The sequence below is a fragment of the Coenobita brevimanus genome, chromosome 65 (genome assembly GCF_032717465.1).
Source record: "Coenobita brevimanus isolate Jiangsu-jjx chromosome 65, ASM3271746v2, whole genome shotgun sequence".
Classification (NCBI taxonomy): Eukaryota; Metazoa; Arthropoda; class Malacostraca; order Decapoda; family Coenobitidae; genus Coenobita; species Coenobita brevimanus.
In genome coordinates this window covers 25,295,769-25,309,600 of record NC_137018.1, presented here as the reverse complement: position 1 = coordinate 25,309,600, position 13,832 = coordinate 25,295,769, and the positions used below count along the sequence as shown (strand labels likewise).

The window sequence follows — 13,832 nt, the reverse complement described above, 5'->3', positions numbered from 1 at the left end:
CTTCAACCTCAGATCACTCCAAAACTACTGTAGATCCGTGAACATGGAAGGAAATTCCGTGATAAAATTATTATACAAACATTTGTACGGAAAAGAGCTGAAAGTCATTGATGCGTGACACTACGATATTTGGGACGAAACCCTCCAGGCGGGGCTGGGGGCGGCGGCCCCCCCAGGGGACAGGAAGATTTTGGCCATTTCTTGATACTCTGAAGGTTTCATGTTGATAGCTCAAGCCGTTCATGAGATGTTATGGGAACACACACACACACACACACACACACACACACACACACACACACACACACACACACACACACACACACACACACACACCGACAGACACACAAACGCGGGCAAATACATTACCACCAGCCTTGGTAATGGCGGGTGATAATGAGGCACTTCTTGGGCTTACAAGTTTTCTCTGGTCCTTTGCCAGGTCTGTGTACTTTTTGGTGGGAGACTGACCAACTGTTTTTGAGTTATTGCAAATAAACTATTTTCTAACAGGTGGAGATCAGTATCTGTCTCTGACAGCTAGTCTTCACCGATTACAAAGGTGGAGGCTATTGTTTTTGTTGGTATTATTATTATTCCCCCCCTCAAAGTCTCGCAACGATTCCACGAGAACTGGAGACTGCACGAGGAATCTGAAAAGCCCAGGTTATGTGTCCTGGCTTGGGCCATTTCTAATAGAAAAAAAATCCAAATCCTTTTTTTGCTCAATGGACGGGCATGACAGTATTATGTTGTGAACAAGATAAGTTGGTCGTGTCTACTGGAGATAATAATACAACATGTGCAAGGAATCTGAATGACCCAGGTTACGTGTCCTGGTAGGGTCCACTGCTGATTGAAGAAAAACTCCAACTCTCCCCAGTGGGGTCAAGGTCATTGTAAGAAAGTGTAGACGGAAACTAGAGACTCCGCAGGACAGGTATAGTTCTTTTTATGATTATGATGATGATGATGATGATGATGATTAGCATATTCCCGCTACCTCAAGGCTATTTTTATGAAGTAAGGAAAGATCAGTTGTTGCTCAGAGGCTAGTGACAGCTGAACCAAACCTCTCCATTTCGTCAGATGTCGGCCATCCTGAACACAAATCGTCTCGTGATTGCAGTAATATGATATGGAAGACGTCATTGGGGTGAAGGGGTTGATGTTCTCCAGTGTAGGTTACTGATGCAAAACAGGTTGACGTTAAATAAACACACGGTAACTGGCTAAGGAAGAGGCGCCACCAAGTCTCCTGTGCCATCCAGAATACCGCCAAACCCCTTCAGCCCGATCACGTCTTAGGCTGGTGTCCTCGCAGCTATGGAGGCTTCAGGGCTTTTCCCCAACTCGTGAATTTCAGCATCTTGTACGTAAATATATGGCTGCATATTATTTAGAACTCTATAGCAATACAAAAACTGTACAGTGACCAAACATAAGAACAGTAAGCTGTGATATGCAAAGGGACTCGTTAAGGAAGAAGCACTACAACGCCTACTAAGCTGACGAGGGTACGACCAGGACTCACTTCATTCCTGGTGTCAGCTTGAAGGAGGCGTTAACAGTGAAGGGGATAAAGGCGGCGAACATCTAACGCCGCCACTCCGAAAGTCTCTAATTAACTGAGTAGACAGTGTGGCGATGGCAAGAATAAAATGAAAAAGACGCTACCGTAACGATGAGGTTCACACTCTCACCAACCTGTAATCAACTCTCATCCGAATAAAATCGTACATCGTCTATCTTTAGAAGAATGCTAGAGTTGTCCCGACCACAAAGGTGCCGGCAACTCCCCAAGAACACGGTGAGAACACATGAGAACACGGTGATGTAGGCCACTTTACTCCTGCAGCCTTTTGTCCACAACCCTGTGATCTGTGTTGACTGATGGATCATTCCCCCAGACCCGAATATCTATGTGCAGAATACCCGCCCATCCTCTCTCTCTCTCTCTTTCTCTCTGTCCGAATTCACAAACAGTCTAAAGATCATTTCCCTAGCTGCTGTGACTATGAGAGTGAAGGTGTGGGTGAGGGTGGGTGTGAGGGTGAGGGTGTGGGTGAGGTTGTGGGTGAGGGTGTGGGTGAGGGTGAGAGTGTGGGTGTGGGTGAGGGTGTGGGTAAGGGTGAGGGTGTGGGTGAGATGAGAATGTGCGTGAGGGTATGGGTCGGGTGAGGATGGGGGTGAGGGTGTGGGTAAGGGTGAGAGTGTGGGTGAGAGTGTGGGTGGGGGTGAGGATGGGGGTGAGGGTGAGGGTGTGGGTGAGAGTGAGGGTGTAGGTAAGGGTGATAGTGAGAGAGTGAAGGTGTGGATGAGAGTAACAGTCAGAGTGAGGATGTGGCTCAAGGGTGTGGGTGTGGGTTTGGGTGTGGGTGTGGGTGTGGGTGTTGTGTATCATTATCTGAGGGACACAGGTGCTGGTATAATGAGGGTTCGATCCAGCCCTTCACATAATGACGCCTTTTGTCTTGCCTCTGTTCTCCAGGCAGCACAACGCCACAATCTCTCTCTCACACACACACACACACACACACACACACACACACACACACACACACACATACACACACACACAATTACCCTCTAAGAATAGTAACAGGATGTGCAGTAAATAAAAGAAAGTATTGATCAGCTAAACGCTCGTAGCAACATGAAACTTCAAACGAAACGTGTGAAAAATGCATCAATTACTGTTCATCTTTTCCATCGACATTTTGACGAGCTGTAAAACGACTACAACTACAGGCCACCTTCTCTAAGAAACAAACTACACCCAATCAAGAACCACATGAAAATAATAGGTAGACAGTTCGTGGCATCATCAAAGGCTGCGTCCCATCTTTGCACATACTGTATCCGCTACATCCTCCTCCACCACAAAAACCTCATAGGGTGTTATTCCAAGTAACTCTGAAGATTTCACAACACCCCTTTCTTAACGATTTTTGCACTTTGCGGGTCAATATAGTCTTCTATGCCACTGATATACAGTACGACATGTCGATAATTACTAATACGAGATAAATATCGTTAAGGAGTGATAGCAAAATATATCGCTGCAGAAGAGGCGCTACGAAGCCTCCCCTGACAACCACAATATGGCCCATAAACGAACACAGTGATTCAAACCCCTTCAGTACAATGAATTATTATTCGTTTTAATCCGGCAGCGATAAGACTGTTTCATTCGGCTTTGGAAGAACATCTAATTGTGGAAGGGGTAATGAAGGCTACTGAGAACCTCCTCCACTACATAAGACTTTCCTAAACTGAATAAAATCATCTAAGAGTAACAAAAAATAAACTAAAAATACGTCATTGTTCTGAAGGAATTGTAATCCCTCCTCCTCTTCCACCCAAAGCAGCGCTACACAGACAAACGGCATCCTCCATGAGTGACAACAATATTCATGACTTTCATGATCACAGACACTCCCACGGCGATCACTACCATTACCACACCAACACCGCTACTAGCACAGTTACCACAGCAATACCATTACCACTACATTCACTATCACAGCAATACCATTACCACTACATTCAGCACTACCACAACCCAAACCTACACAACTACCACCAGCACTACCATTAACATGCATACCACCAGCACGACCCACCTGTTGAACCAGTCGTCAGTGTAGCGGGGATAAGGGAAGGGGTCGTTGCTGCTGAAGTCCCAGCTGGCCCTCGCATTCTGTAACACGCCGTGCAACATTATTATTGGAAACAAGAAACAACAAAATATACAGAACACAACGCAGAACAAAATACTGAACAAAATATCATTGCTTAGAACAAAATACAGAACAAACTATGGAATAGAATTCATACACTTTTTATAAGGCAGTGTTCCATACTTGCATAGGTCAGCCATTTTTCACGTGAGGGCTACTTTCCTAGCTGGTGCCAATGGGCGTCACCTAAGCTCCCTATGAAGACATCTTACGTTATCCTTGGTCTGCCAGCAGATCCGTTCCTTCTAAGCTTGTCTGTACAGCACTTCATGCAGTTATCCTCACATTTTCTCTCCTACCTCCAGGAAACCTCAGTCTGCCTGTCTGCATCACCACACCGATAATCTCAATGCCCAACTTCATTTAAATCTAAACACATTGTCCTGTCTCTCAATGTGAGAATATACAGTATCTCACCGTTTTCATAATTATGCACAAGTCGTCGAACATCTTCCACTTTTACTGGCCAAGTCTCACCAGCATACGTCACATTTCACATACACGAAGAACAAAGTATCTCTTTCATACGAATCCTTTCACTGTCAGAAGGGGCAACAGTTCTCTAAACTTCTTCCAGCTACCTCCGACTCTTGCGACTAAGCAAACTTCTACACTATCCCCCTCGCTAAGTGTATTTTGCACGTAGCATTAAAAATTCAAATCTAGTCTTCCCCAACCCTGGCTGGACCACATAATCTCTCTTGTATATGGTATACAGGCCTTCCAGTCTGAATTCACAGCACCACAGCTGTAATAAACCTACACCACAAACACCATACACGATGTCATTAATGCCAACCCTTGCCAGCATACAGCACGAGGCCACTGTCTGTTCTCTGTCAACAAACTTCCGTCCATCCCACTAACACAAGCATTGTCTGGCACATTTTTACTCTCAAACCCCTAGACTGCAAAACCTCTCTCCATTTGTAAGTTTTCTATAGCACCTACTTTACTATCAGCAGACAACACAATATCGTCTGCATAAAACAACTGTCACATCTGCGGAACAAAACACAACACTTACACAACAAATTGCCACAAGAACATTACAGACATTACAAATCATACAACACCCTACATTAGCAAAACAGTTCAGAAATACTTATTGCAATATGTACATGGAACAACAAAAGGTTAAAAAACATAATCATATAAATACCGCAGTCATTAAATAATAAAACAAAAAGTATCATTTAAATATACCGAAAAAGTATAAAAAATGTGTCACATAAATTTCTAAAACATATCAACAGTTACGAACCAATAACAGCATGTCCATTACAGATGTTTGAAAAATATATAACGAAACAATAAAATAAAAATAAAACTATTATTACACGAACTCGACCCACATAACAGATTACATCACCGATATATCAAAATCAGTGTGACTGCGTTGCACAAAAAATTACAGTCAGTATTACGAAATCCTGAGGCAATAATGACAAAGCCTGCAATGCAAAAAGCCGAACATTATCTTTCAGTTTTCATCACTGTTAAATAAGCTGGAGACATCCGTATTCACAAGCCTTTATCTAGGTCACACACAGTTACAAAAATAATACAAAAGAGAGAAAAGGAGGACGGGGAACTTACATAATTTTGGCGTAGATCCGGATGCATGTAGTCAATACCTGGGGAAGGCGGAGGCAGTGTTGGTAAAAGCGTTAGTTCAGGTGAGATTAGGGAGGAAGGTGAGGTAAGGTTGGGGAGGGTAGGTAAGGTTGGGCTGGATTAGGTAAGGAAGTGTTAGATATAGAATAGGGTAGATTAGGTTAGGATAGGATAGGGTGTGTTGGGTATATTATTAGGGTGGATTAAGATGAGTATCAGTGAGTATGAGGTTGTTGGCATGAAGCAAATAATTCTGGCTCTTACCCAGCCTTAACACTGATCTGTGCACGGCTGTCGGAAAATGAAAGGGACCAGCGTGTGGTGGATTGGTGTGTGGTGTGGTGTGCAATGCAGTGTGTGGTATGTGTGGTATGGTGTTGTGTAGTGTGATGGTGTGATGTGGTATGTGGTAAGAGAGTATTATGTGGTGTTGTATGATAGGTGTGATGTGGTGTGGTGTGGTGTGGTCTGGTATGTGGTAAGAGAGTATTATGAGGAGTTGTATGATAGGTGTGGTGTGGTGTGGTGTGGTGTGGTGTGGTGTGGTGTGGTGTGGTGCGATGTGGTGTGGTGTGGTGTGATGTGGTGCGATGTGGTGTGGTGTGGTGTGATGTGGTAGCGTGGTGTGGTGTAGTAAGAGAACTGTAGGAGTGATATCGTCAGCATACCCAAGCACTTACAAAAACGACTTCAGTGGTTGTCAGGGAAAGTTTCCAATAAGCCCTAAAACGTCTGCCGGAGTTGCCACACGAAAGTTGCCATAAAGCTCTTGTGTGGCACCAGTTGAACCCCTCCAGCACCAGACGCCCTTCCCCAGCTTAGTAAAAGCATCTGGCGACAGCAGGAACGAAGCAGAAAACGCATAATCGAAATGGAAGGGTTAATGGATTTTTAAAATCATTTCAGACAGAGATTTTTCTTAAACTGAACTTCTGAGAAAGAGAGAATAAAATTTAAAAAGCGACATCGTACTGAAGGAGTTAAAAAGGTGCAGAAGCTGGGAGTTGCAGCACTTCCTCTCACCGTTCTCCTCTCCTCCACGCAGTGTCTAATACTATCTTACTATCTCCAACTTTAACCTTGTCTCATTTCCTGCTTCTCCTCAGGGAATATAATAATCAGTGTGTGAGTCCGTAGCACTCGACACTGATGACTGGCTCCTGATCAGGGTTATCAGTGTTGGTTGCCCAGGATTCGTGTGAAGAGCTATGGGAAGGCTATAGAGCCAAAGCATTGTCTCATTCTGCCACTGGGCTGTGGCAAACCAGCTGCAAATGGAAGAAAATCTCTGCCAAGTGAAGCCCTTGCCCCGGAGACAATTTATAAATGTTAATCTACTAAACGATTCTATTCAGCTTAAGTGACATAACTGAAGTGGGGGAGTTACATACAGCCTTTATTAACCCTTCACTGCAGGAGCTATCTCTTAAGTTAAATAACATCGTGTGGTGGTAGCCGGATTAAAATGAAAAATGTTATCGTAGTGAGAAGGCTGAGGTGGACGCACCTGCGTCCCCCGTACCACAAGGCAGGGGACGCTGAGCTATAACGTTGTGTTAATCATTTTATAACGAATAAGATCAAAGGGATTCACGTGGGATGTCAGCTGGCAGTTTGACACAGGGAGACGGGGTTAGATTGATGATGATGATGACGATGATGACAGTGAAAAAAGAGAAATATGTTTCACAAGGATTAGTTTGGGTTAGGTTTGTTTAGAGTCAGCATTAGCCTGAACGTTAATATTATGCATACTGATAAAGCTTCTAATGCCCACACAGTAATGATAAACTACAATACAAAACCTGGATCACAAGCTTCCCCAGTGTTGTTCACGGAGCTTAACCTAATCTTATCTACCCAATCTAAGTTCCTCAACCCAACCTAATAAAACTTATCCCAGATCTCACTGATAAGGAAATAACCCAAAATGTGCGACTTGCTATCTCACAGGAAGGAGGGAGACAGAGGAAGGATGAAACGGTGAAATATTAAATTCAGGAGAAAGAGAAGTGCAGTTTAAATTCACCCAACCTAACGTACTCATAATCCAACATACACATCAAACACAGAACATAATTTTGACCTATCCTAATCAACCCTAAACCGTCCTTTTCTATTCTCCTAACCTATGGAAATCTAACTCAGTACAGACCTAAACCATGCCTTTCTATCCATTCCTAATCCAAACACTCCTAACCTAACCTAACCTAAACCACCCTCTCCTCATCTCCCATAACCCTAACATTCCTCTCCTAGCCTAACATAACCAAACCTAACCTAAACCTTCTTCTCCTAACCTAACCTAGCCTGGCCTCTCCTAACTCTCACCCAGCTATATAACCCTTGCAAAACACGAGGGGATGAATAACACACTTTTCAAAACTGATAATCCAGGAAGCTTTCAGTTATATCCTGCATTTATCAATATATATGGCTTTAATAATTGAACCGGAGCTAAAAAATGTGAGTCTTTTTAAGTGTATTATAGCATTCGACATTTAAATTCAAGCGATATATCGTCAAAAATAGCCAGCATTTTAAAATAAATAATAATGACCTATGATAAAGTCATGACCCTCTCTCTCTCTCTCTCTCTCTCTCTCTCTCTCTCTCTCTCTCTTTCCTCTCCTACATGTGAGGTGTTGCATAAAACATCCTGGTGTTTTTTGTGTCCCAGTTTTTGAAAATATGTACTGTATACACCTGTTTTTATACGACAGTGTTTGATTGTTGTCTTGTTTTTCTATGTCTGCCTCCCTCTCTCTCCACTCTGCTATCTCGCCTCTCTTCCTTTTTTTATATATATTTTCATAAAGCTTTATTTTTGTATTTTCATCAGCTGATACTTAACCAAATACATACCAATTAGTTTAATGGGGAATCATTTTTTTTTCTTTTATACTTATTAACACTTGCTGCCTTGCCAGTGTTCAACCATTTCACAGCGTTCTTCACTTCTGCCACTAACACATTCCCGGCCGCATTAGCTTAATGCCCAATATATCATCATTTTGCTTTCCTTGTGTAATCCCTAAGCACTGAAAATTGCTCCCATTAGAGTCATGACTGAGTGTCATCATCATCATCATCATAAACCTGACCCCCGAAGAAAAGATGAGGTGAGGAAAAAAAATGGATAGCACATCCAGTGAAATGCGCCACACCATCAACCACACGTAAGTCAAGCTTCCAAAATCAGGATCCACCACAGAAGAAATTTTATCTGTGCAGTTTTTATTTTTATATATTACAGACGCACTCCATATACACCTGCCTAGAGTTATTCCGTCGACTGCCAGCTTGAAAGAGCTGTGCCAGTTCCTTGTCACATACGTGTTCATACATTGTGTACTTCACCCATCCATTGCACTCCCTTGTTAATGTCTTTCTTTCCCATACTTTCACACCTCGCATTCTCATGCACTCATTTACCATATGATATCCAGCTACCACCCTGTTTATATTAACTCCATCTATAATACCTGACTTTTTCATCTCAACAAACACTCATTTACCTCGTCTGCCATGAACCTGCTTCTTATCCTAACCATCATACGTAACCCACACGCTTCCTAACAATCAAATTTCCACTATCGCACTCCTGAAATTACACGTTCATGCTGTATCAGTCTCACACCTCCTTGTAGTCCTCCTGGAGCCTCCACACTCAGTCCTTTGTTTCGTATCAAGACCTTCATAGCACCGTCCACCTTTCTTCCTTGAGTCTCTCTGCTCTCCTCATCCTTCACAAATTTACATCCCTACTGTACCATCCAACCAGACAAGCCAGTTCAACCCCTCCCGCACCTACCCTATCATTCTGTCATCCCTACATATTTCCTATCTTCCCTGCTCCTAAAATCCCCTGCCTACTATTCTACCTACAAACCATTCCTACCCCACCATCCTGCCTACCATCCTACTTACTCCCTATCTACCTTGCCACCCTACCTGCTGCCCCTAACTGGAGTGTAACTGGTGTGAATGGGTATCTCACACTAGTTACACCCTACCCTGTCACCTTACCTACCACTCTTACTTTACCATCCTGCCTGTCCCTGCTTATCCCCTGCCTACTTCCCTGCCTCGTACCCCTTCCAACCCTCTCTTCCCCCTGGCCCACGTACCGTCGTCCATGATGGCGGTGGTCACGTTGTAGCCGGTGTAGCCCTGTGCCCACGCCGCCTCCACGTTCAGGTCCAGCCTGGGTTTGCCGCCGTTCTGACCGGTGTTCCTCTGTTACCCAGGACACGCCACACCAAGGCACGCCAGGGCACGGCAGGATATGCCAGGACACGCCAGAGCAAGGCAAGACACGCCAGGACACCACATGAGGAGGGAGGGAAGATGATGTGGATTAGTTTTCGTTAGATCAGCAAAACATTGACTAGTTAGCAAGTCAGCAGGTCTTAACAAATGATAGCAGGCAAGGCGGTGGCGGCGCAGGGCTGGAGAAAAGGTGCAGTGTTCAGTAATTAGGCCATTAATATAACGCCGGCAGAACAGGTCGCAAGAGGTCACGGCAGAGAGAGAGAGAGAGAGAGAGAGAGAGAGAGAGAGAGAGAGAGAGAGAGAGAGAGAGAGAGAGAAATTAATAGAGGAACTAGTTTATGGTTAGAAATTAGGAGGCCGTTAGCGATTTATATTATTTGTGTGGCGGCTGGGAATTAGCTGACACTGAACAACAAGGAACAACGACAGGTCAGGTCTGGTCAGCAAGTTAGACCATATCAGGTCAGGCCAGGTCAGAAGTCGGCAGGTCAGGACAGGTCAGGAAAGGTGGGCTGGCGGGATGATCCTGGCTGATATATAATATCCTGCAATTAGAAAGTTCATTACTGGATTACCCAGGCTCCGGGGCAAAGGTCACAGGGTCAGCTGATGAGGCCATACGTCAAAGCCGCACCCAAAGGGCTGGCTAAACCTGCATATGCGCCTGACTCACCCGCTGCTGCACTGTACCCATTTGATGGATGGAATCAGGCAAGGTGCGGCCGCAGAGTTTAATGAGTTTTACACATCACTTCCAACAATTATTATTGCCGCAACGCCAGGGGTCTCGGCCATGAAGCGTGTGTTGAGAGCTGGGGGACCTAATGTGCGTTTAATGGGGCATGTCTGGGATGCGTCTGAGGTATGTGTGCTGTGTGTCTGGGATGTGTCTTAGAGGTACGTTCAAATTTAAAGGACATCATCTGGAATATGTTGGGGCGGTGAATACTATTGAGGTGGTGCGGCTATTAAATGTTTCCTTCGTCTTGCTAAGCAGATCACAGGACATTTAAAAGATTATAAGACCATAGTGTCCTTTAATAGCTCACTATCTTATTTAGATGGTCTGTAGATTATATAAGTGGTCATCAGATCCATTGAGAGATTGCTGTGTCATTTAATAATGTTAATAACGTGAAATAATATGGTGATTAGAACATTAAATAGATAATTAACTAAATCAAAGGCCCACGAGACCATTTAATGAGTCAGGTAATGTAATAAAAGGTCACTAGGAAGGGCCAGTCAGGTAATGTAATAAAAGGTCACTAGGAAGGGCCAGTCAGGTAATGTAATAAAAGGTCACTAGGAAGGGCCAGTCAGGTAATGTAATAAAAGGTCACTAGGAAGGGCCAGTCAGGTAATGTAATAAAAGGTCACTAGGAAGGGCTAGTCAGGTAATGTAATAAAAGGTCACTAGGAAGGGCCAGTCAGGTAATGTAATAAAAGGTCACTGGGAAGGGCCAGTCAGGTAATGTAATAAAAGGTCACTAGGAAGGGCCAGTCAGGTAATGTAATAAAAGGTCACTAGGAAGGGCCAGTCAGGTAATGTAATAAAAGGTCACTATGGTCCTTTCACCGCAAGAAGTCCGTTCAGGGTGGGGCCCACCTGGCGAATCACCTCTAGCGATGCTGCCAAATCAACCGTAGTACATGCCTCTCTCTCTCTTATTTCCTATCTGTGTGCTATTTGAAATTGTCTTTTATATTCTGTATATAGTAAAGGAAGCTATATAGTACATTGAGTATCACTTTTTAGAATTATAACAACGATTTGAATGAATTCTATGACACGTGGCAGCGCTTTTTTCTCATGTTGCCACGCCGAGGTCGGCGAGGGACCCAGGGTCAGAGAGAGGATTAGGCCTACAGGGGAAACCTCTTAAAAACAAAACGCGCCTAGACTTTTACCTCATAGGTGGTGTGGAAAAAAGTTGAAAATAAATAATAAATATATATATATATATATATATATATATATCTATCTATCTATATATATATATATATATATATATATATATATATATATATATATATATATATATATATACAGAGAGAGAGAGAGAGAGAGAGAGAGAGAGAGAGAGAGAAACAGGTGGGATGGGGGTAGGTAGGGAGACTGATAATCCGATAATTGGTGGTCAAATTGGCAACGTCGCACTCGGGGAAAGTCCAACTTCTGCCACACCCTGAACGGACTTCTTGCTGCGAAAGGACCATAGGAAGGGCCAGTCAGGTAATGTAATAAAAGGTCACTAGGAAGGGCCAGTCAGGTAATGTAATAAAAGGTCACTAGGAAGGGCCAGTCAGGTAATGTAATAAAAGGTCACTAGGAAGGGCTAGTCAGGTAATGTAATAAAAGGTCACTAGGAAGGGCCAGTCAGGTAATGTAATAAAAGGTCACTAGGAAGGGCCAGTCAGGTAATGTAATAAAAGGTCACTAGGAAGGGCCAGTCAGGTAATGTAATAAAAGGTCACTAGGAAGGGCCAGTCAGGTAATGTAATAAAAGGTCACTAGGAAGGGCCAGTCAGGTAATGTAATAAAAGGTCACTAGGAAGGGCCAGTCAGGTAATGTAATAAAAGGTCACTAGGAAGGGCCACCACGTCACTTCAAACATCAAACGGTACACTAAATGGTTTCCATGACACTGGACATGTTACTAAGTCATTTAAAAGGTCACATAGTTAGTTACTACGGTGAGTAAATTAAAATCCTAGCAGTTAACTAATAAGGCGACCAGGTCATTTAGAGTATAAATAGATAAAATAGTATCGTCATTTAATAGGCAATCAGGTCATGTAAACGGTTACCAGACCATTTAAATGATCTATAAGCCATTAAAAAAGGTCATGTAGTGACTCAAAAGGCTACACAGTCGTCTAGAATGACCCTAAGTAGTTTCCTGACAACTTGAAAAATCCACAGGTCATTACAAGGTCTCGGGTTATTTACAGAGCCACCAGGTCAGATAAATCATTAAGCTGTTTAACTCTTTCACTAGGACGACACTCACGTTGTGTGTGTGTGTGTGTGTGTGTGTGTGTGTGTGTGTGTGTGTGTGTGTGTGTGTGTGTGTGTGTGTGTGTGTCCGCTTCAAGTCAACGTGCCTAGAAATCGTAAGAATAACCTCCTAAAACATCATAAAATTAAAAAGGTAGAAAGGTCAGCAGATTATCATTGGAGTTATTACACATAAATCTCTCTGTCTGTCTGTCTGTCTGTCTCGCTCGCTCGCTCGCTCGCACGCGCGATAAATTAAGGCTAAAAGAAATAATGGCCGGTTATCAGAGCGTTATAAAACATTAAAGTGATAGGTGATATGTATGTATAAATAATATATATATATATATATATATATATATATATATATATATATATATATATATAGAGAGAGAGAGAGAGAGAGAGAGAGAGAGAGAGAGAGAGAACATTTGTACTTTCTCTCGCTCTCTCTTCCTGCTCCGTTTTTCTTTCCTGTTCTCTCTCTCTACTTGCTTATCACCTCTAAAAAGATGTCATTTTGCATCTATGTCCCCTCTTTCTGTTTCTGTTTTTGTATCTATATTATCATCTATTCATCAGCCTAAAAATCTGTTCATCTGTGTGCATCCATGCTTGGCCCATCCATCCAGCAGGGTAAGTGAAACGTGGCTACCAATCCCCGTAGAGTTTTCACCCCCCCCCCTCTCTCTCCCCATGAATAGTACAATATTGTCTGTTACTATTAAAGTCGAGTCACGTCGTTGGCACCGTAAGGCCTGTGTGGTCTGGTTATCCATGGAACTCTTTGATCCTCCCCTTTGTTTTTGCTACCATTTTACGCTCACGGTTTCCCTTTCTCTCTCCCCCTCGTCCCACTCTCACTGATTTTCATTTCTCTCTCTCTCTCTCTCTCTCTCTCTCTCTCTTTCAGCACCGAAAGAGGGAGGAAAAAAATGGGGTGACGTCACAACTGAGAGAACATGCTGATTGGCCGTCACTGGGTTCAGCGGTGACGTCATTGATTCCTCAAACCGTGATTGGCTAGAGTGGAGAAGAGGCTTGTGACGTCACCGGGTAGCGCTGGACTATGATTGGTTGAGCCGATGAGCCCCTTATGGCAACACGGCTTGAAAAGAGCGGCTGATTGGTCGTTAGGTGGCCATTCAGGAAGCTGCTTAGACACGCTATGGGCTTTGCGTAAACAGTGGCAAGG

General features: G+C 43.5%; 1 protein-coding gene across 1 annotated transcript in view; it reads right to left on the bottom strand.

Annotated features, from left to right (window-relative positions):
* amon (prohormone processing protease amontillado) overlaps window positions 1-13,832 on the bottom strand; it is a 278,590-nt gene that overhangs the window by 71,860 nt on the left and 192,898 nt on the right. The window contains exons 4-6 of the mRNA XM_080276457.1: window positions 9,491-9,599; window positions 5,343-5,380; window positions 3,627-3,703 (exon numbers count right to left, since the gene is read on the bottom strand). Coding sequence (XP_080132583.1) covers window positions 3,627-3,703; window positions 5,343-5,380; window positions 9,491-9,599 — 224 coding nt within the window. The remainder of the gene's footprint in view (window positions 1-3,626; window positions 3,704-5,342; window positions 5,381-9,490; window positions 9,600-13,832) is intronic.